We start from the raw sequence: 25,704 nt of genomic DNA on the forward strand, positions 1-25,704 counted from the left end.
TGTGAAATTATTTTATGTTGATATAATTGTTCAGTTTTATGGAAAGGGCGGATGGTTTTGTCCCAGTTTTAATGAAGAATTAGGGATATAGTAGTACATTGTATTTATGTTGATGACTACTTTATGTGTGATATGAAGAATATACAGTGAAACCCCGTTATAACGAGGTCCGTGGGACCGGCGATATTACCTCGTTATAACCGGTACCTCGTTGTAACCGTACGCATCAAAAACAAAGAAAAACATAAGCACGACATCATATACCCATCAATGAAACTTAAGAACGTCCTTTGCGTTGTTATTACATTATTATGGATCGTTATTATTGAGAGAATAAAGGGAAATTATTTGTGAATTAGACGAAAAAGTAGGGTTTGAAATGAGTTATTTCTATATTGTTTAATAATTCTTGTTTGTTTTTCTATTAGTTTTTCTATTAGCACCAGCGCAAATAGAGAAACATACAGGCGTTGTTTACCGTAACTTGCGAGATATTTTTACGCTGTTGGTGCACAGCGGGAATGCGATGATTTCATGAATCATTTCGGCTGTAATCTTGTACAATGTGTGATCGTAGCGCCCGAAGGGATTAAAAATGCGTTCTTTATTTTCTTCCGAAAATCTCTTCGCGTTTTGTACATCCGTTCTTGAAAAATATGCGACAGGATTGAATGTGGAAGGTTGTGATCCTTTTTACGCAAATCCGTAGGCTACCTGGTAGACCATTCTGAAAGCAAGAAAAATCTTCATTGTGAAATGCAGTGTTAAAATTGTGATAATGAACAAACCTAGATTTATTCAAACTAATAAATGTATTTGTTTCCTTTTCTGATTTAGGTTAACATGCGTCATTCAACTATTTTTACGTTACTGTCACCTGGCGAGATCGCGATGATTTCAGAGTAACATGCGTTGTTTACCGTTAACTTGCAAGGTATTTTACGCTGTTGGTGCCCAGCGGGAATTCGATAATTTCATGAATCATTTCGGCTGTAATTTTATACAATGTATTATCGTTGTGCCCGAAGGGATTGAAATGCGTTCTTTATTTTCTTCCGAAAATCTCTTCGCGTTTTGTACATCCGTTCTTGAACTGTTAAATGCGTTTGTTTCTTTTTCCAAACACCGATTAAGCAGGTTAACATGCGTTATTCATCTATTTTTACGCTACTGTCACCCGGCGAGATCGCGATGATTTCATTAATTATTTCGGCTTTAATCATACACACTCATATTTAAATTATCATTTGTTAAATGATAATGAACAAATCCAGATCTATTCAAACTAATAGATACGTTTGTTTCTTTTTCTGAACACCGAAGTATAGGTTAACATGCATTATTCAAGTATTTTTACGCTACTGTCAACTGGCGAGATCACGATGATTTCATGAATGATTTTGGCTTTAATCACACACACTGAATATTTAAATTATCATTTGTTAAATTATGAACAAATCCAGATCTACTCAAAGTAATAAATGAGTTTGTTTCTTTTTCTGAACACCGATGGCGTTAACATCATGCGTTATTCAACTATTTTTACGCTACTGTCAGCCGGCGGGATCGCGATGATTTTCGGCTTTAATCATCCACACTCATATTTGCTAACTAGCAAAAGAATTGGAAGTCGGAACTACAAATGGAAAGGATATAAAGATGAGTTGCACACGCATTCCAATTGTCCACTTTTGGCCACAAGTGTCACTACATGGAAAGTTTTTGGATGCGTTATCTTTTTTTTTTTCTCGTTGCGCTTTGATCTGAACTAATATCACGCACGCGTATCTCGCGAAAAAGAAAAGCGAATGATTATATTAATGATTTAGTAGGAACATCGGAAGGCATTCCTGTGCCTTATCGCGTGATTTAGAAGAAAACATGGAAGGAACGGTTCTCTGTAAAACGGGAAAAAGACGTGGATTGCGTAAATTCAGTTTTCAATGTTTCGTTTGTCACGTGTTTGAAAGAGGCAATTTAGTCAAGAAATGGAACCTCGTTATATCCGATCAAATTGCTTATGTTTTTCTTTGTCATGATGCACCGAAATTGTCCTCGTTATAACCGGAATCTCGTTATAACCGAACTCGTTATAACCGATTCGTTCTGCCATAGGTTTACACGCAAAGGAAAACGGGACCGACGCGATCATCTCGTTATAAGCGGTTCCTCGTTATAACCGAACTCGTTATAACGGGGTTTCACTGATAGCCCTCCTATATTGCATTATCTGTGTGTTCGTTTGTTTGCTTGTTTGTTTATATTTGTTAGGTGAGGGGAGATGGGGACATTTCAAAACTAATGGCAAAACACACACACACATCATATGAACATTTTCTATTACACATGTACTGGTTTGGGGTTATTGTTCCTTTCCAATGAAGTTACTACTTGGTGTCATTAGGCAGAAGTACACAAACATGTGCACATGTAACAGTCTCCTATAGCTGGACCAGATGGATTTCTGGCATTTGCAGTGACCTATGCCTCCTATGATATTCATTACCCTACTACATGTACAGTATATTGATTAAAAAAAAAACACAGACAAATGCATGAATCCAAAATGTGGGAAAATATATTGAATGAGCAAAATACATAGGTATCTCATGTTCATAATTTAACAGGCTTCCTTTTTACATTTGTGACACAGGTCTCTTACAATTTTGTGAACTTGTATCTGGTAATGATACACAGTACATTTACTATACATATGTATATACAACATGCATTTTCATGGGATAATGTGATACAGTACCAAGGCGGTGAAAGTTCAACTTACAATTACGGTCGGCTGTGTGTGAAAATAATATTCTAACTTTTATATAAGGGTGAAAATTTTGGAGACTTTTTCCGACAGGCATTTATTTACAAAATAAATTGAGGGACTAAATTTTTTTTCTGTACACTGTGCATTGTGATAACAATTTGTGAAGTGGATTCTGAAAACGAGGAACTAATGGCCAACCATAATTATGTCGATATTAACTTTGAAGTTCGACTTAAATTCTTCATGAAATCACCCCCCCCCCCCTTTTTTTTTTTATTATCGGAGCTGGCACTCATAATAAATCATTATATGATCGATAATTATGATTTGACTTCGAGCCGGGCTCTCATGTACTGTACACGTACTGCCTCACGTACTGCACTGCACCATTCATTCGCATGAAAAGCTCTACAGAGGGCGACATCATTGTTCTGGGCAAAGACCTCTTTTGGTTCTGGATGGGGTTATTCTGTGTGACGTGAATATTGCCCATATAGAGAACGTTTCGCACACGTTCCGTCAAACGAAAGACAGAGAAAAGCTAACATTAACAATAAACGTTAGAAGTCACTGTTGTCGTTGACCATGGGGTCGTCAAAAAAGCATAAAGAGAAGGACAAGGATCGTGACGGAAAGAAACACAAGCATAAAGATCGTGACAAGGATCGAGACAGAGACCGAAAACATCGCAGTAAACATCGACACCGTGATCGTGACCGACATGTAGAAAAAGACGCCGGACAAGGACTTGAAGCTGGTGAATTGTCTTCACCCGAACACCAACAAAAATCAGACAGGAAACGCCGGAGAACCAGTCCATCTCCTCCTCATGTGCGCATCAAAGTTGAGAAAGATTTAGAAGTAAAAAGTGAGTAGATTCTAGATTACAAACTTAAGCAAGACTTGGTTGGTCCACTGCATCTGCGCTGTTACTCTTTTGTGCGTTGCGTGTAACATTATTGGACAGGGAACATGAATAAGTATATGTGGGACTGAGCAGTGTGCCTTGGGCTTAGGACCTTTGCAATGCCTATGCCTATGCAATTATGCATGTTGACTTGTCTTAGCTTGGTGGAGGATTTTAGATCTATGTTACCCTCCACTTCACTTATGTGACCAAATGATTATCTAGATATGTGCCATATAATTTCATAATTATGTTTCTAACTTGTTACTATTCTTCTCTTCAAATTACGTTGTACTTTTGCATTATGCTCACAAAAACCGAAAACCTTCCAAACTAAAACGGCAAAAAGCTAAATTCTGTCAATGACATCAATTGACCGAAAGATTCATCTGTATCTTGTCAGGGATATGTTCTGCAGAGACTGCATCTGGCTTCACGGAATACCCCACAGAGTCAGAGGAGAGCTGTAAAAGTGAAAAAAAAAATAAAATAAAAAGAAAAGAAATGGTGACTCCTCCGCACAGACACATTTTTTTGTCTAGAGTAGACTATAGAGTAAGAACCCCAATTTTCGGCTGGCCTCCAAAATCCGGACACTTACCACTTATCAAGAGGCAGCAAATTCTACTGCCACAACACACGCATATCACATCGTTTCACATACTGGCACACTCCACCACCACCATGACCACAGGAAAGTGCCTGAGTCACCTCCAAAAATCCATCTAAAATCCCAAATATTGCCGTCAAAACGGCAGAGTCGCTGCAACTTTTCTAAAGCGTGCGCGAATAAGGTCCCGTGTAAAGAATCGGGGTTGCTGAAAAAGTGCTAAAAATTGAAAAATTTACGCCGAAATTTTTCGCTTATTGCAAGCTCAGAGTGTGATGGTATTCTCAAAAACACAAAAGAAAAACAAAATCTCCGTAAGTGCCGATGCAGTGAATAAATGTACAGAGGCTAAATGCAAGTGCAGAGTCCCGGCCAAATTCGGACACAAACGGGCGCCGCAACGTCCCTTATGCAACCTTGCACCAACAAGGTATGGCGCGCACAAATTTTTCAGTGGCCTTTTATGCGTATTTACTATTGACATTGCGCGCGTGTCCGAATTTTGGAGATGCTGTCCGAATTTGTGGGAATTGACAAGGTGACAATATTTGGGGATTCTGTGAAATTTTATGATCTATTTAACAAAATCAATATTGGGAAAAAGTAGATTGACATATTTAACATACATTATTATAGATATAATTTTGTAGAGTATTACATTGTATTTGAGTTGAACAAATATTGCAAAAAAGCTTAAGTGTCCGAAAATTGGGGCTTTTACTCTAGATGACATCAACTGTCATTCTGTCAAGTGTCGTTCTCTGCCAACCAAACTCCTCATAAAACTATTCGTGTAAATGATATGATTAACAAAATACATTGGAAATGCACATGCCCCTTCCCCTAGACTGCGCTTAACTTGCATGTTTCCATAGTTCACTAATAATAATGATTTAAATGAAAGCCATTGCATGGAAACACACAAACAAGTTATTCTCATGCGCAAGTCAGTCTAGAGAAAGGTAGTGCATTTGATGTCTTCTGTCAGCATTGTACCGAAAAGTGTTTAATATTCATATTCATAATCATTACCTCCAGCTCCGCCAAGGAGGTCATGTTTTTGTCAGCATTGTTTTGTTTGTTCAAGTCAAAAAGTTGTGAACAGATTTGAATAAAACTAGCCAGAAAAGTTGATAATGACACAAGGAACAGATTAGTAAATTTTGGCGGTGATCTGGAAATTTTAATGAATTTATGAAGGAGTTTTTAACCTTTTGGCAAATAGGGTCAATAAACTTGGGAGTTAAATCATGGAGGAAATCTTTCCTTGTCACAAGATGCGTACACCAATTTTCTCTGTCTGTAGGATCGTTTGCAAAAGTAAGTGGCAGTAAAGTGTGTACTTACTTACTGCCTGTTATGCCTCCTGGCATGTAGGGCCGCAACGAAGGTCCTCCACTCTGGTCTGTTCTGGGCTAGCTTCTGGACACCTCCCCATGTCAGATTTAGAGATTTCATCTCTTCCTCAACTTGTGACACCAGGTGGTCTTAGGTCGCCCTCTTCTCCTTCTTCCTTCAGGTGTCCAGTGAAGGGCAACTCTTGGGATGCTTTCTTGTTCTTTTCTAAGGACATGTCCAATCCAGTTCCAGCGGCGCTTTGTAATTATTTCGTCCATACTGTCTAACTGACATCTTATCAACAGCTCTTCATTTGATATTTTACTTGGCAAAAAAATCCGACAGATCTTCCTCAAACTCTTGGTGTGAAATACCGACAGCTGATGAATATCACTGGCTGTCATTCTCCAGCATTCTGCACCATAGAGGAGGGTGGAAAGAACGCAGCTCTGGTACAGCTTGAGTTTTGTCTTGATTCTGTACTGTTGTGACTTCCAGATGTTATTTAGACTTCTAAAGGCATTCCTAGCTTTGTTGATTCTGTTTTTGACATCACTGTGTGCACCTCCGTCTTGTTTTACAGTGCTGCCTAAATATGTGAACTCATCTGTTGCTGGTAGGGCATCACCATTTACATGTATTGGTAGTGGGTCCGAGACATTCAAGACCATCACTTCAGATTTCTTCTGGTTTATTTTCAAGCCAACTTGTTGTGCAAAATAGCTCAGCCGTGTTGTTTTCTCTTGCGTATGTTGTTGAGTGTGTGAGACTAGGGCCAGATCATCAGCAAAGTCAAGGTCTTCTAGTGCTGAGAAGAGAGTCCATCGTATGCCTCTTGTTTTGTCTTCCGTTGTATGGCGCATTACCCAATCAATAACGATGTTGAAGAGCAATGCTGACATCACACATCCTTGTCTGACTCCAGTCTTTACTTGGAATGCCAGGTCGCTATTCCCCACCCTGCATTTGAAGTTGGTGTAGAAGGCCTTGATGAGTTCCACTATGTGCTGTGGGATTCCATACATCCTCAAGATTTTCCAGAGGCCGTCACGGTGTATACTATCAAAGGCCTTTTCAAAGTCAACAAAATTGATGTATATCTGCCTCTGCCATTCTGTGCACTGTTCAATGATGTTAAGTAGTGCAAATATTTGGTCTATACACGATCTCCCTTTGTGGAATCCTGCCTGTTCCTTCCGCAGCTTCTCATCAATTGCCTCCGTAAGACGTTGCACAATAATTTTTGCCATAATTTTACTTGGTACTGATAGAAGTGTAATTCCGCGCCAATTATTACAATTTCTCAAATTGCCCTTCTTTGGTATCTTTATAATAATGCCTTCCAACCAGTCATCAGGTATCTCTTTCTTCTGCCAAATAGCTGTGAAAAGTGGTTGAAGTAGTTTGGAGGCCATGTCAGGTTCTGTCTTGTAAAGTTCGGCATTCAGATTGTCTTGGCCAGGGGCTTTTCCACTTTTTAGGGTCTTAATGGCTGAGACAATTTCCTCCCTTGTTGGTGGATCAATGCTTATTTCCAAGTCATCTCCTGCAGGTGCTACATCTGGTTCTGTTGTGGATGAGGGTCTGTTTAGCACTTCCTTGAAGTGCTCAGCCCAACGAGCTTCCTGTTGTGCCTCGGTTGTTAACAGCTGACCTTTTTTTGTCTTCTATTGGCATCTCAGTTGCTCGTTTGTGTTTTCCACTCACTACTTTGGTGATCTTGTACACTTTCCCTTGCTCCCCTTTTCTAGCTGCTTCTTCTGCCTGGTTTGCTAGATCATCTAGGTATGCTCGCTTGTCAGCTCTGATTTTTCTCTGCACTGTTTTGTTTGTGTCTTGGTATTGCTTCTTGTATTTTTCCTTCAATCTTTCAGACTTGGTGTCATTTATTTTCTTCTTCAAAGCCCTTCTATTTTCAACTGCTTGCCAAGTGTCTTCACTTATCCATTCCTTCTTTTTGTTGTGTGTGTAGATACAGTGTATTCTGCAAACCAGACTAAATCAGCCACATTTTCATGAAAATCATTTGAATCTACAAGTACTTGTTAGATTTTGATTTATTTCGTAAAACTTTAGCATTATTATTTCCAGAAACACTACATATAAAGAGTATGGATATCGTTGTGTACAATGGTAAAGCCCAAATTTATAGAAGTCCTGGTAACACAACTGCACTTGTGTATATTATGTAGAAGAGGGAAATGTTCTACCTGACTTGACTGTGGTAACTACACTGTACTTGTATATGCCTCTAGTAGTGATACAGAGAGGAATGCTCTGCCCATAATGTCTCTCAGTTTCAGACGAGTCACAGTTTGATCTGTAGTTTAATGGTAGTTTTTGTTTGCATTGTTGCAACCTGATGTACACGTAGACTGAGATGAAAGGTTTGTTACATCACTGAGATAATTAACCCATTGCTTCCGAGATTACTCGGATTCCCATTGCTTCAAAACAGGGGGCACCCGGTTCCTGTAGACAACAGGTTAATTCTACAAATCTAAGCACATTTCAGTACCTATAAATGCTTTTACAGTAGTTCAAATGTACCTGTCAATTTGTGCTTATTTTATGTATTTTGCCCAACTGATGAATTGAAGTTTAGCAGTACACATTTATGTCTTCAAGCCTACATTTGTATTTGAAAGCAAAGTACTGCCTATTTTTGTATGGTGTCACGATTTTCATATGGTTGAGTATATGCTTCGACATGCAGCCTATTGTTTTAAATCAACACACCCTTCTTGCGTAATTCTTACATTGTAGCACATTACATTAAACCCACACTCCTTGGCAATGATTTGATTAATTATTGTAATGTCAGGCTTTGCTACATGACAAGAATGCATTGTAAGTCATGCTTTTATTCTTTATTCATATTGATATAAATCTGTTTGAAATTGCAGATTTTGTGTTTGTAATCTACTTGAATTATATTCTGTGTTTTGTTTTTTCCCCACTTCGCTCCAGAAAATGAAAGACAGGAAGAAGATGATGGAGGGGGCGGGGCTTCAGGAGGCGGCTTCTCTGCTAGTCTCAGTATTGCCGAAACTAAGTAAGTTTGTAGATCTTATGACACAGCCATTGGTATTTCAGTTCATGAAATGTCTATGGCTTCTACATATAATTTTGTACAGTGCACATTCATACAGCACTAATACTCATGATACGTTTATTGGAAAAGTCACAATAGACAGCTCTTTTGTTCATAAGCGTTTGTTATTCATTCAAAACTATTATCACAGAATGATCTGGAGTAAGAGATGAGCATATGACTTGTCACGCCGTACACCGGGGTATCGTTGTAACCCGGGGTACAGCATTGTGTAGCCCCATCTCATGTCCATAAGCATACAGTTGTACAATGTTGTTATGGCGACCATTTTCTCATCATCAGCGCTGGCGTAAATTGGTGTCACGATAACGATCACAATGTCGATTTTCCTTCCATGTCAACTTTTAAACAGCAAAGAGTACAACAGAGCATGTAAATGAGATGTGTTTGCATGCATTAATTGTTGAATGATCACAAACAAGAAAACATTTTTGTGTACCGGTACTAAGAATTATTTTTACACATTTTTGGTAACCCCGGGTACAGTGCTGGAAAAAAAAAAAAAAAAATTCAACAAAATGGTGAATTTTCATTTGGTACCCAAGGGTACCAAACCTTGCATCATATGACCACAAATTTGTTCCAATGACTTTTTACCCCTTTGACATGACATAACGGAGCATGTATGAGTTGATTAGGGCTACAACGGTTATGCTTCTCCGAGAGCAAATTGCTTTCATTTTTTATTTCAAGTGCAGTACAGTGTCATATTTTTTACTTTCTCATTCCATTTTCTTGTTGCTCTAATTCTTTGATATTTCTCTTCCACAGCAAAATCCGAGCAAAGCTGGGGCTTGCCCCCCTGCAGGTTGACACAGGTGGTGTTGGTGGCGAGCCAGGAGAGATTGTAGACGAGAAGAAAGATGTCCACAAGCCCGCCGTCAATATTTCTGAGGTGAAGAAGTCTGAGGCTCTGAAAGAGAAGATGGCCATCATTAGGGAGAAGAGATTAATCAATCAAAGACTGCAGTAAGTAAATATAGCATTCTTTGGATCAAGAGGCAAAGAGGTATATAGCATATCCCAAACTGTACATTGTAATTATACTCCCATAAGAAAAACAGCAGCAGATTGAGAATAGTAACACAAATTTCTTCCGCATACTTGAGTGTTGAGGAAGATGCATGCATTGTTGTTGACAGTATTGAAGATGGGTAAAGTCATGCTGGTGTTGCTACCACCAGATAACTTGTGTTACATGTACTGTAAAAGTGGATGTTTTCGCGTGACTAATTTTTCGCGCTTGGCGGGGTTAGAAGAGTTTAGTGTGTTTTTAATTCCGCGGAATCAAGATGTTAACTACTGGAACGTATGGCAAGCAAATATATTCGCGTGCTTTTATTTTCGCGCTAGTTTCTGGTTGCGCGAAATGTGCAAAAATTTCAACACCGCGAAAATTTCCACTTTTACAGTATATGGTGTTTGCATTCTCATGTTTTCCACCATGTGACACAGAATGACTTTACCTTCAAGCAGTCTTGTGCATAATACGAAAAATATCAACAGATTTATGCCAACACCCCTTCACACATTAGGTGTAATTTGCACCTTTGGGGGACAGACTCAATTCTGGCCATGGATCTGGTTGCCATTGATGCAGCAAGGTCAAAAACACTGTAAAAGTGGAAATTTACTGGGAGTTACTTTTCACACGGCCGGTTTATATGAATTTCATAATTATGTTTGTTATTCCATCGAATCAAAGTGAAAACAGTGAAGTGATGTTATTGTCTTCCATTCTTTCCTTTGCTGCTGTCAGTAAAGTGAAGACGTTAACTGATGACGACGATGATGATGATGCAGCAGCATGGGTCGAGCGCATGAGGAAAAAGCAGATAGCCAAGGAAGAAGCTGCCAAGAGAGTAAGAATCTGCTTTCTTCTGTGATGCTGAGATTCTACCGAGCTCTTTGTTGCATTATTGATTGAACAGGAAAATAATTACAGCTATCTTCAGCAAAAGAAAGCCTCTTCATCATCATTATTACCCTGAAGTGTCCGTACAATTGACAATAGACCTTGGGTACCCAAGACAATTAAAGGAAAAGTATCTTCTTCTTTTTTCTCTGTTTTCAAAATGCTTCAATAATATTAGATGAAGCTTTCTTGCATTTAGTAACTAAATGTCAAGTTGTTCAAATGAATGGACAACTTTACAGGATTATGTTCCAAGTTAGTAGACAAAAGCCTGCAATGAAAGCTCTTGGTATGAACCATGATGACGCAAAGAAGTTTTTGTTGTGATCACTATTTTTAAAGTGAAGTATCTCAATGATTTTAGACATTGTTAGGTAACAAACTCATAAGCCCAACTAACAGGATGCAGACCGCAATGCCAATTTCATACATCGTGTAAATTTGCTATATTCTAGGCAGATGTTATGTCATCCATGACATGGTTGTGATGTCATCAAGCCTTGGTGTCCATCATTCTTCTGACAACTTTCTAACAACTGGTATTATGACAATGTGCTTAGATTCCCCCAGTGACATATTTCTGTATGATTTGTATACTTGCATATTACTTTGTACTCTCTTTATTATGCTTTTACAGGCAAAAATGCTTGAAGAAATGGATGAAGAGTTTGGCATTGGCAGGATCGTAGAAGACGAGTTTGGAAAGAGCAAAACACAGGATGTAAGTTTGACTTTCTTCAAGATAGTAGTCCCCGGGACATATCTGTGTCTTTAATAGAGAGCAGTTACTTGAATTCAGTGATGGTGAGAGCTCAGGCGATGGACTGGCAAAACTCATTTGGATATATTTACTATCCATTGTTCGTACAGAGGCTACCCTGCTGATTTTGGTTGAGTAAGTCATGCAATAATGAAGGCTTAGACTATACAGTGACCTTCCGCACTTATTGCAATTTGTTCAGTGTCACAGTCTGTGTCAAAATAATTCCTGAAGAGTTTGTTCTGCCTTGTCAGAAGAAGATTTAGAGAAAAGATACATGAGATAATCCCATCATAATTCCATGTATGCATGTGTATGATGCAGTTTGATGAAAAGCTATGCCAAATGAAGGTAATGTGACATTGATGAAAATAATGAGAGGGTCTTAAAGTGATGAAAAGCATTAATCAGGGTTCGACCCTGACTTTTTCATTTGGTGGCCCAGTTGGGCCACTAAAATTTTCAAATGTGACATTTCGGTTGCCTGAAATTAAAAGAAATATGGAAATTCTTTTTGAATGTTAGATGCCCAATTGGGCCACCAAGAAGGAAATTTGGTGGCCCCACATCAACTTCCAGTGGCCCCAGGCCCCCACTAGTGTCGAGCCTTGCAAAATCATAGATATGGATTTCGTCAAAGCTTTCTAGATACTGTAAAAGTGGATATTTTCACCCGACTATTTTTTCACGCTTGGTCAGGTAAGAAGAGTTTCGCATGTTTTTAATTCCGTGGAATCAAGACATCAGCTACTGGAACATATGGTATGCAAAAATATTCGCATGCTTTTATTTTCGCGCTAGCTTCTGGTTGCGCAAAATGCGCAAAAAAATTCAACACTGTAAAAATTTCCACTTTTCCAGTATGTGGCAGATCCTGTGGGACAAAAGATTTTAAGTATTTGCTGGCAACCCTTCACCAAGTGAGACAGTAGTGTGTTATTGGTTGTTGTTGTTGTTTTTTCTGCAGGTCTACTCTTCAAGACATTTAGGTGGCTTCAAAGTGGAACATTCCAAAGACCAGTTCAGGGAGGGGCAGAATGTAATTCTGACCCTCAAAGACATGGGTGAGTGTAGTCTTCGATAAAAACTTGTATGTCTTTATTGATTATCAGACAAACAGAATGGATTTGCAGTCAATTCTTTGTGGGCACCATGCCTTTTATGCTTCTAAACACCTGAATGTCACAATTTAGTGACATGTATTTATCCATTTACTTTGCAAAAAATGTGCAAAAAATAAACAAACAAACAAACAACAACAACAGCCTCATATTCCAAAGTTTTCAAAACTGTTAGTTGAACAACTGAATGTCCAACTTTTAGCAGCATGTATTTATTTATCTTATTTTTATTCATTTATTTGTTTATTTATTTATCTATTTATTTTATTTTAATTTATTTATCTATCTATTTATTTATTTGTGTATTTGTTTATTTATTTATTTGCCCCTTACAAACTTACTTTCCGAAGTTTTACAGATTGTTAATTTAGAAGCAAAATACCTGTTCAAAGATGTCTTTTAGATTGTTTGTAGCAAAGTAATTGAGGAGAGAGTTTGTGGTCCTCAACTGTTGACAATGGCTGCATGATGGTTCATTTACATATGTCTCAAGAACCCCTTAGTTTAAAAAAAAAAGAAAAAAAGAAGAGATATAATGACATCCTCTTGAATGAATGCCTGAACTAACACAGATGCTTTGAAGGAGGATGAAGAAGAAGTTCTGGTCAATGTGAACATGGTGGACAATGAGAGAGCAGCCAAAAATGTGGAGCTGAGGAAGAAGAAGCCAGACTACAAACCTTACGAGGAGGATGAGTTTGATGAGGAAGGGATGGTGAGTGGACAGGCCCTTTAAAGTTTTATCTCTTGAGAGTATAATGGTTCATGGAACTGTCTTCTGTATTGACAATGATCAGTTTAACATACCTGTTATCACATCTGATGTTAGAAAAAAAAATCACAAGATTATATGCATCTTATCACTGAAATTTTTGTGAGATTTGACTGATAAACATTGGCAAACTATAGCAGGAAAGATTTTATGAATATTTGCTGGGCAATACATCAACTCATTTAACTGAAGGAATGGCATACAGTCACATGTTTGCTACAACAACATAGCTAAAAAAAAAAAAAAAAAAAAAACTGCATCATTTCCAAACTGCACTAAAGGTACGATTGTATATGCAGGTTTTTTTTTTCCCCCTGGACTGGTATCTACAACATTTGCAGCAATTACTGACACACTAGTAAAGTGATATTCTATTATTGACTACTCAATGAAGTGAGTGTATGTAATGGAAATGCTGAAGAAAGTTTCATTGTCATAGAGGGAGACCTTTATGTGAGAAGTGACATCATCATAGAAAGCAGTGTGTCGAAAGCCTGAATAAGTGAGTAGATATGCAAATTTTAATTCTCACAATCCAGCCTCCCTTCTGATTTCTTGATTTCTTACTCCCTTTTGCTCACTGTCAGTTCAAGCACAAGTCTCTCCTCAGCAAATATGATGAGGAGATTGAGGGGGAGCAGAAGAAGTCGTTCCGGTTAAACGCTGGGGGCGGTGCCAGCCTTGCAAACGAGGACCACATGGCCAAGATTCGGAGTGAGCTCCAGAAGAATAAGGTCAGTATGACATCCCAAGCAGTACCCTGGTACTCAAGTACTACTACATATTTAATTAAAAAGTAGTTTAATATTCCTTGGATTTAATATTCCTTGGATTTGATATTCCTTGGATATTTAATTGTTCTTTCATGTATTTTTAGTCCACGATTTTAAAGGAGAAGAAAAGGCAGAGGCTTAATGCAGTTTACAATTCTCAACCCATAAACACTGAAAAGCAAGTAATTGCACATTTTCATGTCTCCTATTGTGTAACAGTAGTTGACATTGCTTGCTCTTAATTTTTGATGTGCCACTGGTCTGTTATTAATCTCCAATGCTATTTCTACATAAGCTTCTGCACCACCCTATGAATTAATAATGGGTGCAATGTATGCAATGTGAGTTTGTCAGTACTTAAACATACTCCCCCTGGCTCCAACAACTAAATCCCACACACTGACATATTTGTGCTGCCAGATGATTTACATTGGCTGATACCTATCTCATACCCACAGGTCAGCTTGGACATGAGGGCACCAACCCTGGCCTCAGAGTACTACTCTGTGGCCGAGGTCGAAGCCTTCAAGAAGCCAAAGAAGAAACGGAGGAAACTGAAGGCAAAGTCCATTGCAGACGAGCTGGTCCCTGAGGCTGACACAGGAAGGGATCATGGTTCAAGGTCAGGGGTCAAGGTTTTTGATCTTTTTTTTTTTTTTTTTTTTTTAGATCAAATGGAAGGGATTGTTAAAATGAAATGCAGTTTCACACTATGTTCAAATAAAAAAAAATAGAGTAAAGTCAGACAAACAAAAATAGCAATGGTTACATGAAGATGAGACATAATATAAAGCCACTGACTTTTAACATCTTCTCATGGTTTTAGCAAACAGTAATATTGGTACATACATTTACAGAGTAGCTGAGGTGATGACATCCTCTACTCACAACTCTTGCCTTGGTTTGTGGACAGAAGTGTCATAGACATTCTCTTTTCAATTAGTAATTTAGCAACTACCATCCTGACCCACCTTAGGGTTACCATGACTGAGCATCAACACAAAACTTCAAAGCAAGGATACAAGTTTTCTTTTCATACAAAAAAAAAGAAGGAAATTTGGTGAAGAGTTATGCATAAGGTATTGAATGACTTTGTGTGACCATGCCATCTCAGTGCATCCATTTTGCAAACATGCTTGCTACGAATATCATTGTTTGTGGAAGCTGTGGAAGCACATTGAGCTGTAAAAATTCATAATATTCTAATGTTGCGTCCTATTTTTGAGACCTGTATGGTTTCATTCGGTTAGTTTGATTTTACTCATATGAGCCAACTTTTAAACAGTGTGGAATTGCACTGTCAGTCATGCAAATTGGGAGGACTATTCGGCTGGTAAAGTTTGGCTATCTCATGCATGGCTGGCCGTCTTGTGGTACATGATGAAAGTTTCAGTAGCCCCTTCATTAACAGGCAGTCACAGAGTGAAAGCTGCTGCAGAATTTTGCTTCAAATATTGATGATGGGACAATTAAGCTTATGGGCAATTCCGCAGTTAGGTGGACATGACATGGATAAAAGAAATGTGCCTCTATATCTTACCCTTTGATCTAGGTATCAACTAATGCCATGGATGTTCACCAATCATTAGGGTCTTTCAAATTCAGTAGATTTTATTTTTCGTATTTATTTATTTTGCGAGATCTAAAACCATCATTTAAAATGTACATGTGGGACTGGGGACGCTGAAATTCACTTAAATGCAAATTACAGTGGGTTCCTTTGAAATTTTTTCCTCAAAGTTTTGCTAAAGGGTAAAAGATGAATACATTTAAATACTCCAGAAGTCATGTGACATTTTGTCAATTACAAAAGGGTGAAATGACCTGCGGAATTACTCCGGACAAATGTAACGTTACTAACCGTAACGTTACTAACCATGCTTTTGGGGGTCTAGCTAAAAAATTATCGGTCAAACTGCTAAAAAAATTTGCATGAACATTTTTCATGATGCAATAATTGAAATTAATGCAACACTTTGTTTGAAGTAACTTGAATTTTTGCACACTTTTTGTTACAAGACATTGATTTTTTTGTCATGTCCTTTTTTCGTAACGTTACTAACCAGCCCTTTAAGTTGCTATAGCAATTCTAATATTTCTTGGATTGTGTTCATTCTTTTCTGTATCATAAACCTGGGAAGGATGAACATGTTTTTGACATAATTTTGACTTGAAATGAATAAATGGTAATTTAGTAGTAAAAACAAATATCTAAATTTGTTCAAATGTAACGTTACTAACCGCGGAATTGCCCTTATGAGGCTAGAGCTAATGGAAATAGCAGAAATAAACTATCATATAAGAAAGATTTCAAGACACTAGTCGACTGTAGTGCCCTCATAGTTACTTTAACTGGCGGTTAAAACTAGTTATCAAAGTTTAACCTCTGCACTGTGATCTGACATTCTTTACAAAGATAGATAGTTTATAGCTGATAATGAGTAAATTTGGCTGATACTGACATGCTGCATAGTGATTCACAGTACGCTTTAATTGATAAATGTTGGTATACAAGCATTTTTTTTAACCTTCTTGTAGGGGTGGTTTGAGAAGAAGGATACGAGATGGGGACGAGGATCCTATGTATGGAAGTGGGACAAGAACAGACGGTGGTCACGATGCCATGGATATGGATGTCGATTTCCCAGATGCAGACCAAGGTACATACCTGGATGTACCTGACATGATCCCAGCATATGAGTGGCTGGATTTTTGTATGAATGTATACTGTAAACGTTGATATATTCGCGTGATTAATTTTTCGTGCTGAGCGGCTCAAAAACATATTCGCGAGACATTGAATTTGCATTGCACAATTGTCAACCCATTCACAATGTGCAGAGAAAATTGCGAAGATATTTTCACGGGTTTTAGAATTCGCGCTAGCCAAAAGTAGCATGAAATACATGAAAATTAATGTACTGCACAAATTTCTGTGTTTACGGTATGTGTGATCAATGTTCAGACCAAGTAGTGCACGGTGTTTAGCATAATCCTAACATGTAAATAGTAGAATTTTTGTCTGTGTACCCATGGTCTACATTGTTGTTGTTGTGTAGTGGATAAACTTTGAAAACTTGTTGTTGTGTGTAGCCATGGTATGTGTGCCTGTGTATGTGTCTGCATGTGTGTGTGGGTGTTTAGGGTGCACATAAATAAACATAATTGTATAGGGTAGACGTTTTACATAATGTTGGCATGTTTGTGTGTGTGTGTGTGTGTGTGGATTGGGGGGGGGGGTAAGATTGTTTGTGTTTTTTGTTGGTATCAGAGTAAAATTTTTAAGGCTGATGTGTGCTATTTGACAAGAAGGCTTATTATTACTCAATTTGATAACTCTGCAGCTCCCATCGAGTTTGGACATGCCAGAGAAGATGACAATATCTGGGGTGAAGTGATTGAAGACGAGGCAGAGAAAGAGCTACACAATGTTCTTAACAAGGCCAGGAAACTCAAGCAGAAGAGCAAGGCGGCACAGAAGGTTGAGGATCAAGTAAGGAGAAAATATAGATTTGTAGCAGTATTTTTGGTGATGAATGTCATCAGGTGCAGATGATGTTTTCATCATCTTTTTTTTATGTTTAATTATGCTCTTTGTATCTAACTTTTCAAATATTTGTTCCACCAGTTTTTATTGTGATGGATTTCTGTTACAAACAGGAGGGCTGAGAGAGTAAATGACAGAAAAGTGAAATATTTCAGTTATAGTTGGCTCAGAAAGAAAAAGAAGACATGGTTGATACATTTTAGTATTTGAAATTGATAAAATTCTTATGTCAAGTTGTTTTTATTGCAACTGATTGACAAATGACTCTCCATCAATGTAAATAAGTTTTTATTTGTTTCAGTTTGTTTGATCAAGTCAAGTCATTGACCTCCATGTGTGCGTTATTTGCTACCAATACATGGGTTTACTCCGCCTTCTCACCCAGGTTGCCAGGGTAGTAGCAAACATCAAGACGGAGCCTGAGATATCAATGGAGGAGCCTTCATCATCTATCTCCATACCAACATCCAGTAGAGGGAGCAGCATCGTTCTTAACTCCACCTCCGAGTTCTGCCGGACCCTTGGTGATATTCCTTCCTATGGTGAGGCTCTGTCGTAGGCACACCTAGGGAAGAAACTCTCCTTTACAAAAAGAAAAAAACGATGGGGGGGGGGGGGGGAGGAGAAGGTCAAACAAAAGTGGTCTTATGATACATTCTAAAGTACTAGCTGGTAACCGTGTACTTAGTAATGGGAGGGGGCGATCAAATGGGATGATTACAGTACATCCTCTGCAACTGTGAAGTTGCTGCCAAACCAGACAAACATTTAACAGATTATCATGATAACTGTGTAATAATGGCATTTTTTCAGTGGCAAATAGTTTTTCTAGTTCTCAGACATTGCTTGGGTGATTCATCTCTTTTGGTGCATGCTGAAATCACTGTTTTTTTGGCTTTTTTTTATTTCATATTTTCATACTTTAAGAAGATTGCTTCTGTCATGAGAATTCAGGCAAATACTTTGGTCTTCACGAGTACAAAGCAGGGTGTGATTTCTGTGCAGGTATTGCCAGGGAATGACTTCAGTCCTCAAAATTGAATAGCAATGATTGTCAATGGAAATATATTTTTGACAAAATGATTTTAAACTCTTTGTAATGAAATTGCTACACAAGTGAAATTTTGTATAGCAGTCATATCCAAAATATATAGCAAATAGCTATGCGATACCAGGAAATTATTCCCTGTACTCATGGTGACATGGCCAATTTTTTTGTTTCTTTTTTAGTGGTGTCATAGGATTCATTATTTTGATGAGCTTACTCTGTTCTTCATTTGAATGGTGGACCATTTCAGGCAAGTCTGGTCTCCGTGACGAGGATGAGGAGAACCTGCTGGACTTTGAGAAGGAAGAGCAAGGGGAGAGGATGGAGGATGAGGATGGGGAGGATGCAGCGGGGGCCTGGAACACCGTCAACCTTGACCGGGATGAGGCCAAGAAACAGGAGGTATGTCAACTCAATCTTAGGCATCCACACACTCTAGGCACTGTGCAGAAACCCATTGGTCATGTTATGTGCATGCACAAACAATACAGTGGTTTGTAACATTGAGTTGAGTCGGGGGTGGGTGGGTGGACAGTTAAAGCATGTGTTTGTTAAACATTAGAATGGTATCTCTCAGAATTTTTGTGCAGACTTACAAAAGTGTTTTTTACTTCGTAGTGTTGGTGATACCTGGGGCCCGTTTTGTAAAACTTGTCATCAGTGACAACTGCCGCATTTCTATGACAAAGTTGCTCTCAGCGAATCAGATGCAAGGATTTCAGTAGCTTGTCACATCTATGACAACTTGTCACTGATGACAAGTTTTATGAAACGGGCCCCAGGTATGATATTAGTTATCATTTTTTAAATTGCCAATTTCATACAAGCAACCTTGTTCCCTGCACTGAGTGGGACAATGGGACCTCAATTATCTGGCCACTTTGCAACCAGCAGGTGTCTGGATAATTGATTTGGCCGGATAAGAGAGTTATGCTCAAATACAGCACTTTCTAGCATATCATGCAAGGGTTATTATGTTATTACTAATTTGCTAATACTATGATCATCTGCATTTCATTGTCATGTTTCATACTTCATAGATTGATACCAAAATAAAACAAAACATAAGTAAAATATCCCTGCATGAAATTGTTTGTTTGATCGATATTGACCAACAATTGGATCAATATTGCAACTTGTCGAATACTGCTGCTGTATTGTACTGTAGTCACTGTCATGCACTCAGTGCCAGTGACAAGAGTGGCACCAGTCATTTCCGTCTTCTCACAAACTGACTTGAAAATTACTGTCCGCTGCGAGGATTGGAATATGTCCCGTCATGTATTCTCACGGTAATAGTTGAACCTGTGTTTGTTTTGAGTGAGACTCGCACTCAAACTGCATGAAAAAAAGAAATGTCAGGCAGTCGACGTCTGGATAACAGAGAATCTGGATAGCTGATGGCGGGATAACCGAGATCCTACTGTGCTTGCATTGTTTGCCCCTCTCAGCAGGAGGAGCTGGGACCAGTGCTAGACGATGAGCCCACCCTGCAGACCGGTATCGCTGGGGCCCTCTCCCTGGCAACCAAGAAGGGTTATTTGATCAAGGAGGAGGAGAAGACGCCTGGTGCAAAGTATACCACCATCACCGCCCAGAACTACACTGTAGAGGACAAGAACTTCAAGTGAGCAGAATACCATCCATAGTACAATACTGTAAAACATGATATTTTTGTGGCAGAAAATTTTTGTGAGTTGCCTCTAACATTCAGTGTGTATAGTGTAGACAAGAACTTTCATGTGCGCTTTTGATAATTTCGAGAATCTTGGCTCTCGTAAATTCGTGGAATTAAAATACACATGAACATTCCTCGTTTTACAGCATCCACTCTGACCTCATCTAGTGTGATTGTACAAGCTTAAATGTATTGATCAATAATGACAGATGTTTCAATGTGATTGTGATATATACTCTTCATGAGATTATCAAATAAGAGATAAATTCCATGCAAACTCATCAGTAAAGCTTGGACAAGTACAGGAGAAAAGGCTAGTACTAACTGTGATTGGAATTTAAATTGAAGATATATGTTAAGTATGGAATAAAAGAATTGTTATGATCTAGCGTGAATTATCCCAGTAATTCTCGAAACCATAAGTGTGAATTAAATGGGATACATTCTCCTCTCCTTACTAGTGATATCGATGCCAAGTACAACAAGCACGATCGCTACCGTGGTCCTCTGATGGATTTCAAGGAGAAGTCGGGCTACAAGCCAGATGTCAACATCACCTACACCGATGAAACAGGACGGTCTCTCAACCAGAAAGAGGTATGAGGAACCAAGTGTCTTTTCTCCTCATTCATTCTTATTGTGTCTGAGGCAAATACATTGAACGCTGTAAGGAGGTTTGATGATGTTTTGTCTATAATGATAACAGTCAGACTCCTGTGAAACCTCTGTGTCAGAGCAGAAGTGGTTAATTCGGGAGTGGAAGAAAAATCGCTGTACACCTGTCAAGGAAAAAAAAAAAATCTTTTTTTTTTTCCTGTTTGGATGATCTTGGGTGGCAGTAATGCAGTCATCTTTTCTTCTTAAAAGCATTCATACAACAAAACTGCCCTCGACCATGAGATGTTCACATATATGATGATGAATGATGAGCACGATCAGAATAAAAGATTTCATGAATGATGGAATGATTGTCAGAATGCCATCACAGATTATTTTTTCAACTATCTCTACCAAAGCAGTATAGTCATGATGAAATATATTAACTGTAACGATATAAATGTTCTCCATTATATTGATTTTTTCATACTCTGTTGGAATAACCCCAGGCCTTCCGAGTCCTGTCTCATCGTTTCCATGGCAAGGGTTCAGGCAAGATGAAGACAGAGAAGAGAGCTAAGAAGATCCTTGAGGAAGAGGTAAATTCTTCTCTAGTCTTGGTGCAAGACTGAACATTTCTCACCCAAGGACTTACTCTAATATAATTGGTTTTACAACTTCATTGTACATACAATGTATGTACAATGAGCATTGAAGAGTTTTACTTAGATGTCTCAGGTTGCCACAGTTCAATTTCTGTCATGTTGGCTGATGAAGTGCTTCCTGGTATTTGATATCATGATGATAGCGTAGGCATTGTACTTTGCAGCTACCATGCATTACACAAGAAAATGTTGCAAATACATTGTATTTATACATCATAAGGCACATCATATTCATCACAAGCCATTGATGTGATGAGAATTGTTCTTCTTTTGTATCTCACTTTAGCCAATTCAAATAGTAAGGATAAAAATTTTAATCAGTATCTAAAATATACATCAGAAATTCTGGTCTTTTTAGATAGACAAAGAGCCCATATATTTTTTTCAGTGTAGAATAACACCCCCGATGATCAACAATCTTGGGTCGTTATCACTGAAGTACATGGCACTTCATGTGAAGACTAGTTAATGCAGGAAAACTGCAAGAAAAAAAACCACTCATGTTCTCAGTCTGAAGTGGCGGATATAATGTATTATTGGTGAAGTCCTTGCAAATCAATTTTCATGATAACACAGAAATTCACCAAGCTTTTGCGTAGATATCAAAAATAAACTGTTGAACAGTCCACAATTGACATTCCATGGGATCTAAGTAGATCCCATGACCTCAGCAGTCAGTTGACAAAGATTGACAGACTTGTTTGTTTGTGTGTGTCTATCTTCCCTGTGACATTGTAGGCCATGAAGAAGATGTCCTCGACAGACACGCCTCTCAACACTGTTGCTAGGATGCAGGAGAAGCAGAAGAATCTTCAGTCTGCCTACATTGTGCTGAGCGGTGGGAGCAAGACAATGACTGCGTGAGTATCCTTGTGCTAGGGCTTAACCAAATAATGAGTGCTGTTCAATACTTTGCTCTTCAGAGCAAAGTGTTCAAAACAAAATAATGAGGGCCATTCTCCCATCTGTCAACCTTGTATGTCTATGTATGTGTAATAAAAGGCTGCAATCCTTATACAAATCAGAGAAGATGGTTTAAAAATCCATTGATGTATCAGTCTTCTATTCAAGCTCTGTCTTTTCTTGCCTATGTAAGTCTTTTGCTGAGCTAATTCTGGACATTAAATTCCATAGTAGTGTTTGTTTGTTTACTCATGGCTGTCAGCTTATGACTAATCACCTCAGTGATTTCAGATATTGTTGTGTAATTTTCCTTTGTTCCTCTACAGCCACAGCATCACAAAATGAGGATGTCCGTACTTCACCACGTCCGTATTTCAACACAGCAGGAAAAGAGTATTGTGTTTCCAATCACAAGGATTACCGGTACCCCAATGAACTCCAACATCATCTTTGCCTGGAGAGTGGAGGGAATAGTAATATTTCCTGGTGATATTGTACAAGGGAATCTAAGCTCCTCACTTCCACTCCTTTAAAAAGGGGTTTAAATCAATACTTGGTATATCATCAGATTTCAGGATGAAATATATCTGTTATTCTTGTTTTGTAACTTTACCATATGTGACCCGCTACAACAAAAGGATCTGTAAGTCGGGGGAAGACAATTTTCTGAAAATGGCATGACATAATTCCCTTACTCCTTTACTTTAATTTCATATATTACAAGACTCATAAAAGTACGCGGTTGCGGAGATATCAATGATTTTTATTAGTGCATGTCAAGTGGTTGAGGAGATCAGAGTTTCGAGAAAAACGCCTTCAAAGTTTTCCTTCTGACGCCATCATGATCAAGGGGAGGCGAGACAGTTTTAACCACTTGACAATAGAAGGTATGTTCCTAGCGACCTCCACGATGTTCATTCAAGCTTAGCGCCAGCGATCTACGCATGACCAATCAGTAATCAGGATGCCACGCACTGACCAATAAGATTACTCCCTCATTGCTAGGGGCGGAGTCTAGCTGCGGCGCTAAATCCAAATCTTCGGACACATTTCTGTTACGTTGGAAGTCGAAAAATCAAGGTCTAGAAAAATGCTGATTTCTTGCCTTTCCTTTGATCATTTAGCTTCGAATTTCGACAGATGATAGACAAAACATTGGACTACAAAATTATGCCAAAAACAGAAATCCGATTGTTTTGACCAATTTTGATGATGTAACTTCAAACTCGTTTTTCTCGCCTCAGCCGTTAGCGACTTTAGGATCCTTTTGTTGTAGCGGGTCACATATGATATTTGTGAAGTTGGGAAATGAGATTAACCCGCTGAAGACAGACTGATTTTCCTATAACATGCATTTCCCATGATTTACCCCAGCTTAAGAATACTCGGGTCTAGTCTTCACCAGGTTAAAAGGATCATTGGATACACCTGTAATTGTTTGTTTGTTTGTTTGTTTTTTTGTGTTTTCTTTTGGGGGGGAGGGGGATTCATCAGGAGGGAGGGCAGCGTACATGATTCCTTACAAGCTATTTGCTTGTGCAGTCAATACTGTCATATAGCCATAGTGACTTTACTGTGAAAAGAAATGATATCTGCAGCCAGTTGATGAATTCAGTGCTGCCATTGTATGATTTTAATGCATTTTTTAAAAAAATCAAAAGTATTCTTAGAACTTTTGAAGTCAAGGAAAGAAAAAGGAGAATAGAAGAAAGCGGATGAACTTATTATGGTTAGGACTATTTAGGCAAATTACCTGTGTCAGGTTAGATGGGGCTCACTGGGTATTGTCATCACAAAGGGGTCAAATGTCTTTTATTTCTTGTGAAAATGATAACAAAACAAAAAAATCATTGCTCTTCTTTGATTATGGGGGTTTGAGGCCAAAGCTAAGATGAGTTGCATCCAAGACAGTAAACTTCACCTACCACCCACAACCTGGAAGAGGTCTGCCATCACCTGGTTCAGAGGATGTGGCAAATATGGACTCCACACTTGTGTAAATGGGTTGGAAAATGACTTATTTGAGAGGAAAAATATGTGGCTCTCGTGCTTGTCTCATAATTCAACAGGGTGTGTGTGTGTGTGTGAGGTCCTTTTGCAACTGAAGAGGCCAAGCTTATGGATCCAAGCACACAGGTCAGAGAGAGATGCAAGTGTCTGTGACACCTTGCTGTGATTGGTCAGAGAAAACCTGACCAAGAATATGAAAAGAGTTGGTAAAACTCTTCCAAATTGTATGTCTGCAAATCTCTTTTTAGATTCTTGTTTACAGTTTTCATGAAGACATGTAATAATTTTCATGTACATGTGTATGAATAAAAAGAGCAAGTTGTAAAGATTGTATAGCATTGTTTGCTTCTTACCTGCTGGTAATCCTACTTCTTGCTTGGTTGTATTCGATGTAGTGCTAACCAGAGACACAGGTCATCATCTGTTGTTAATAAGCCAGTTTTGGGTTCCACTTTGTGCATGAGCAGAATAAGGTCATATGTGCCCACAGAACATGTTGTTTTTTTATATTCACTGAAATAAGCAGCTTTGATATAATGATTATTCAAGTAATCCTTGTAAATGGTGCTTGCCAGCATTTCCACGCGACAGCAAAAGTGGTATTTAAAGGCATAATTTACGATTTGCAGATGAAACAAAAACCCAGCATTAGTGCTTTCAAATAGTTCTAAAATGTGAGTTAGGGATAGAAACAACCACTGTCAAAATTTGAATCCGTATAATCGATGTTAAGTGTTGTGAAATACACAAAATGTGAACAATAGTCATGATAAAAATGTTTCTAGACTAAACCGTATACAGTTACGGTTTATTGAGAAAAACCCTGATATCTCCTTATATTTTAGGTTTTATTGCAAATATTTCATATGGTAGGATGTTTTATGATACAACAGACCTACACATATGCATCAAATGTGATATCTTGAACATTTTTTAAATCACTGCTCCCAAAGGTAAACTGGACCTTTAATTCGGCAACATCAACAGAAAAAGATTGTCAGTACATTATAGTGAAAGATAGTGAACAGATGATTTCCCAAATGTTAATAATGATGGACCATTCATGTCACCTGGGTCCCATTTCATAAAAAATATTAGGATGGCAACTCTTGCTGGAATGGCAATTTCCAATGGCAACAGCCAATTAGGAAGCTTGATTCTTGTTGTTACCATGA

At 38.4% G+C, this 25,704-nt stretch overlaps 1 protein-coding gene across 2 annotated transcripts; it reads left to right on the forward strand.

Moving 5' to 3' along the window:
- The first annotated feature begins 3,340 nt into the window (after positions 1-3,340).
- Positions 3,341-24,862, forward strand: LOC140233390 (U4/U6.U5 tri-snRNP-associated protein 1-like). 2 transcript variants are annotated; one of them, XM_072313497.1, is made up of 18 exons: positions 3,341-3,638; positions 8,596-8,680; positions 9,512-9,709; positions 10,500-10,602; positions 11,293-11,376; positions 12,383-12,479; positions 13,109-13,251; positions 13,896-14,042; positions 14,540-14,703; positions 16,620-16,741; positions 17,426-17,574; positions 18,014-18,170; positions 18,927-19,078; positions 20,128-20,303; positions 20,816-20,951; positions 21,461-21,550; positions 22,355-22,476; positions 22,846-24,862. In XM_072313497.1, the coding sequence occupies exons 1-18, from the start codon at positions 3,356-3,358 to the stop codon at positions 22,862-22,864; spliced, it is 2,427 nt and encodes an 808-aa protein (XP_072169598.1). In that variant the 5' UTR covers positions 3,341-3,355; the 3' UTR covers positions 22,865-24,862. The 2 variants fall into 2 exon arrangements, with proteins under 2 accessions (XP_072169598.1, XP_072169604.1); XM_072313503.1 differs by having other exon boundaries at positions 20,131-20,303.
- Positions 24,863-25,704: the final 842 nt, after the last annotated feature.

This window comes from Diadema setosum, chromosome 1 (genome assembly GCF_964275005.1).
Source record: "Diadema setosum chromosome 1, eeDiaSeto1, whole genome shotgun sequence".
Classification (NCBI taxonomy): domain Eukaryota; kingdom Metazoa; phylum Echinodermata; class Echinoidea; order Diadematoida; family Diadematidae; genus Diadema; species Diadema setosum.

Coding starts and splice junctions, on each gene's coding strand:
- LOC140233390 (XM_072313497.1), top strand. CDS start 3,356: ATGGGGTCGTCAAAAAAGCATAAAGAGAAGGACAAGGATCGTGACGGA. Junction 9,710..10,499: donor TTAATCAATCAAAGACTGCA/GTAAGTAAATAT, acceptor TGCTGCTGTCAG/TAAAGTGAAGACGTTAACTG. Junction 10,603..11,292: donor AGGAAGAAGCTGCCAAGAGA/GTAAGAATCTGC, acceptor ATGCTTTTACAG/GCAAAAATGCTTGAAGAAAT.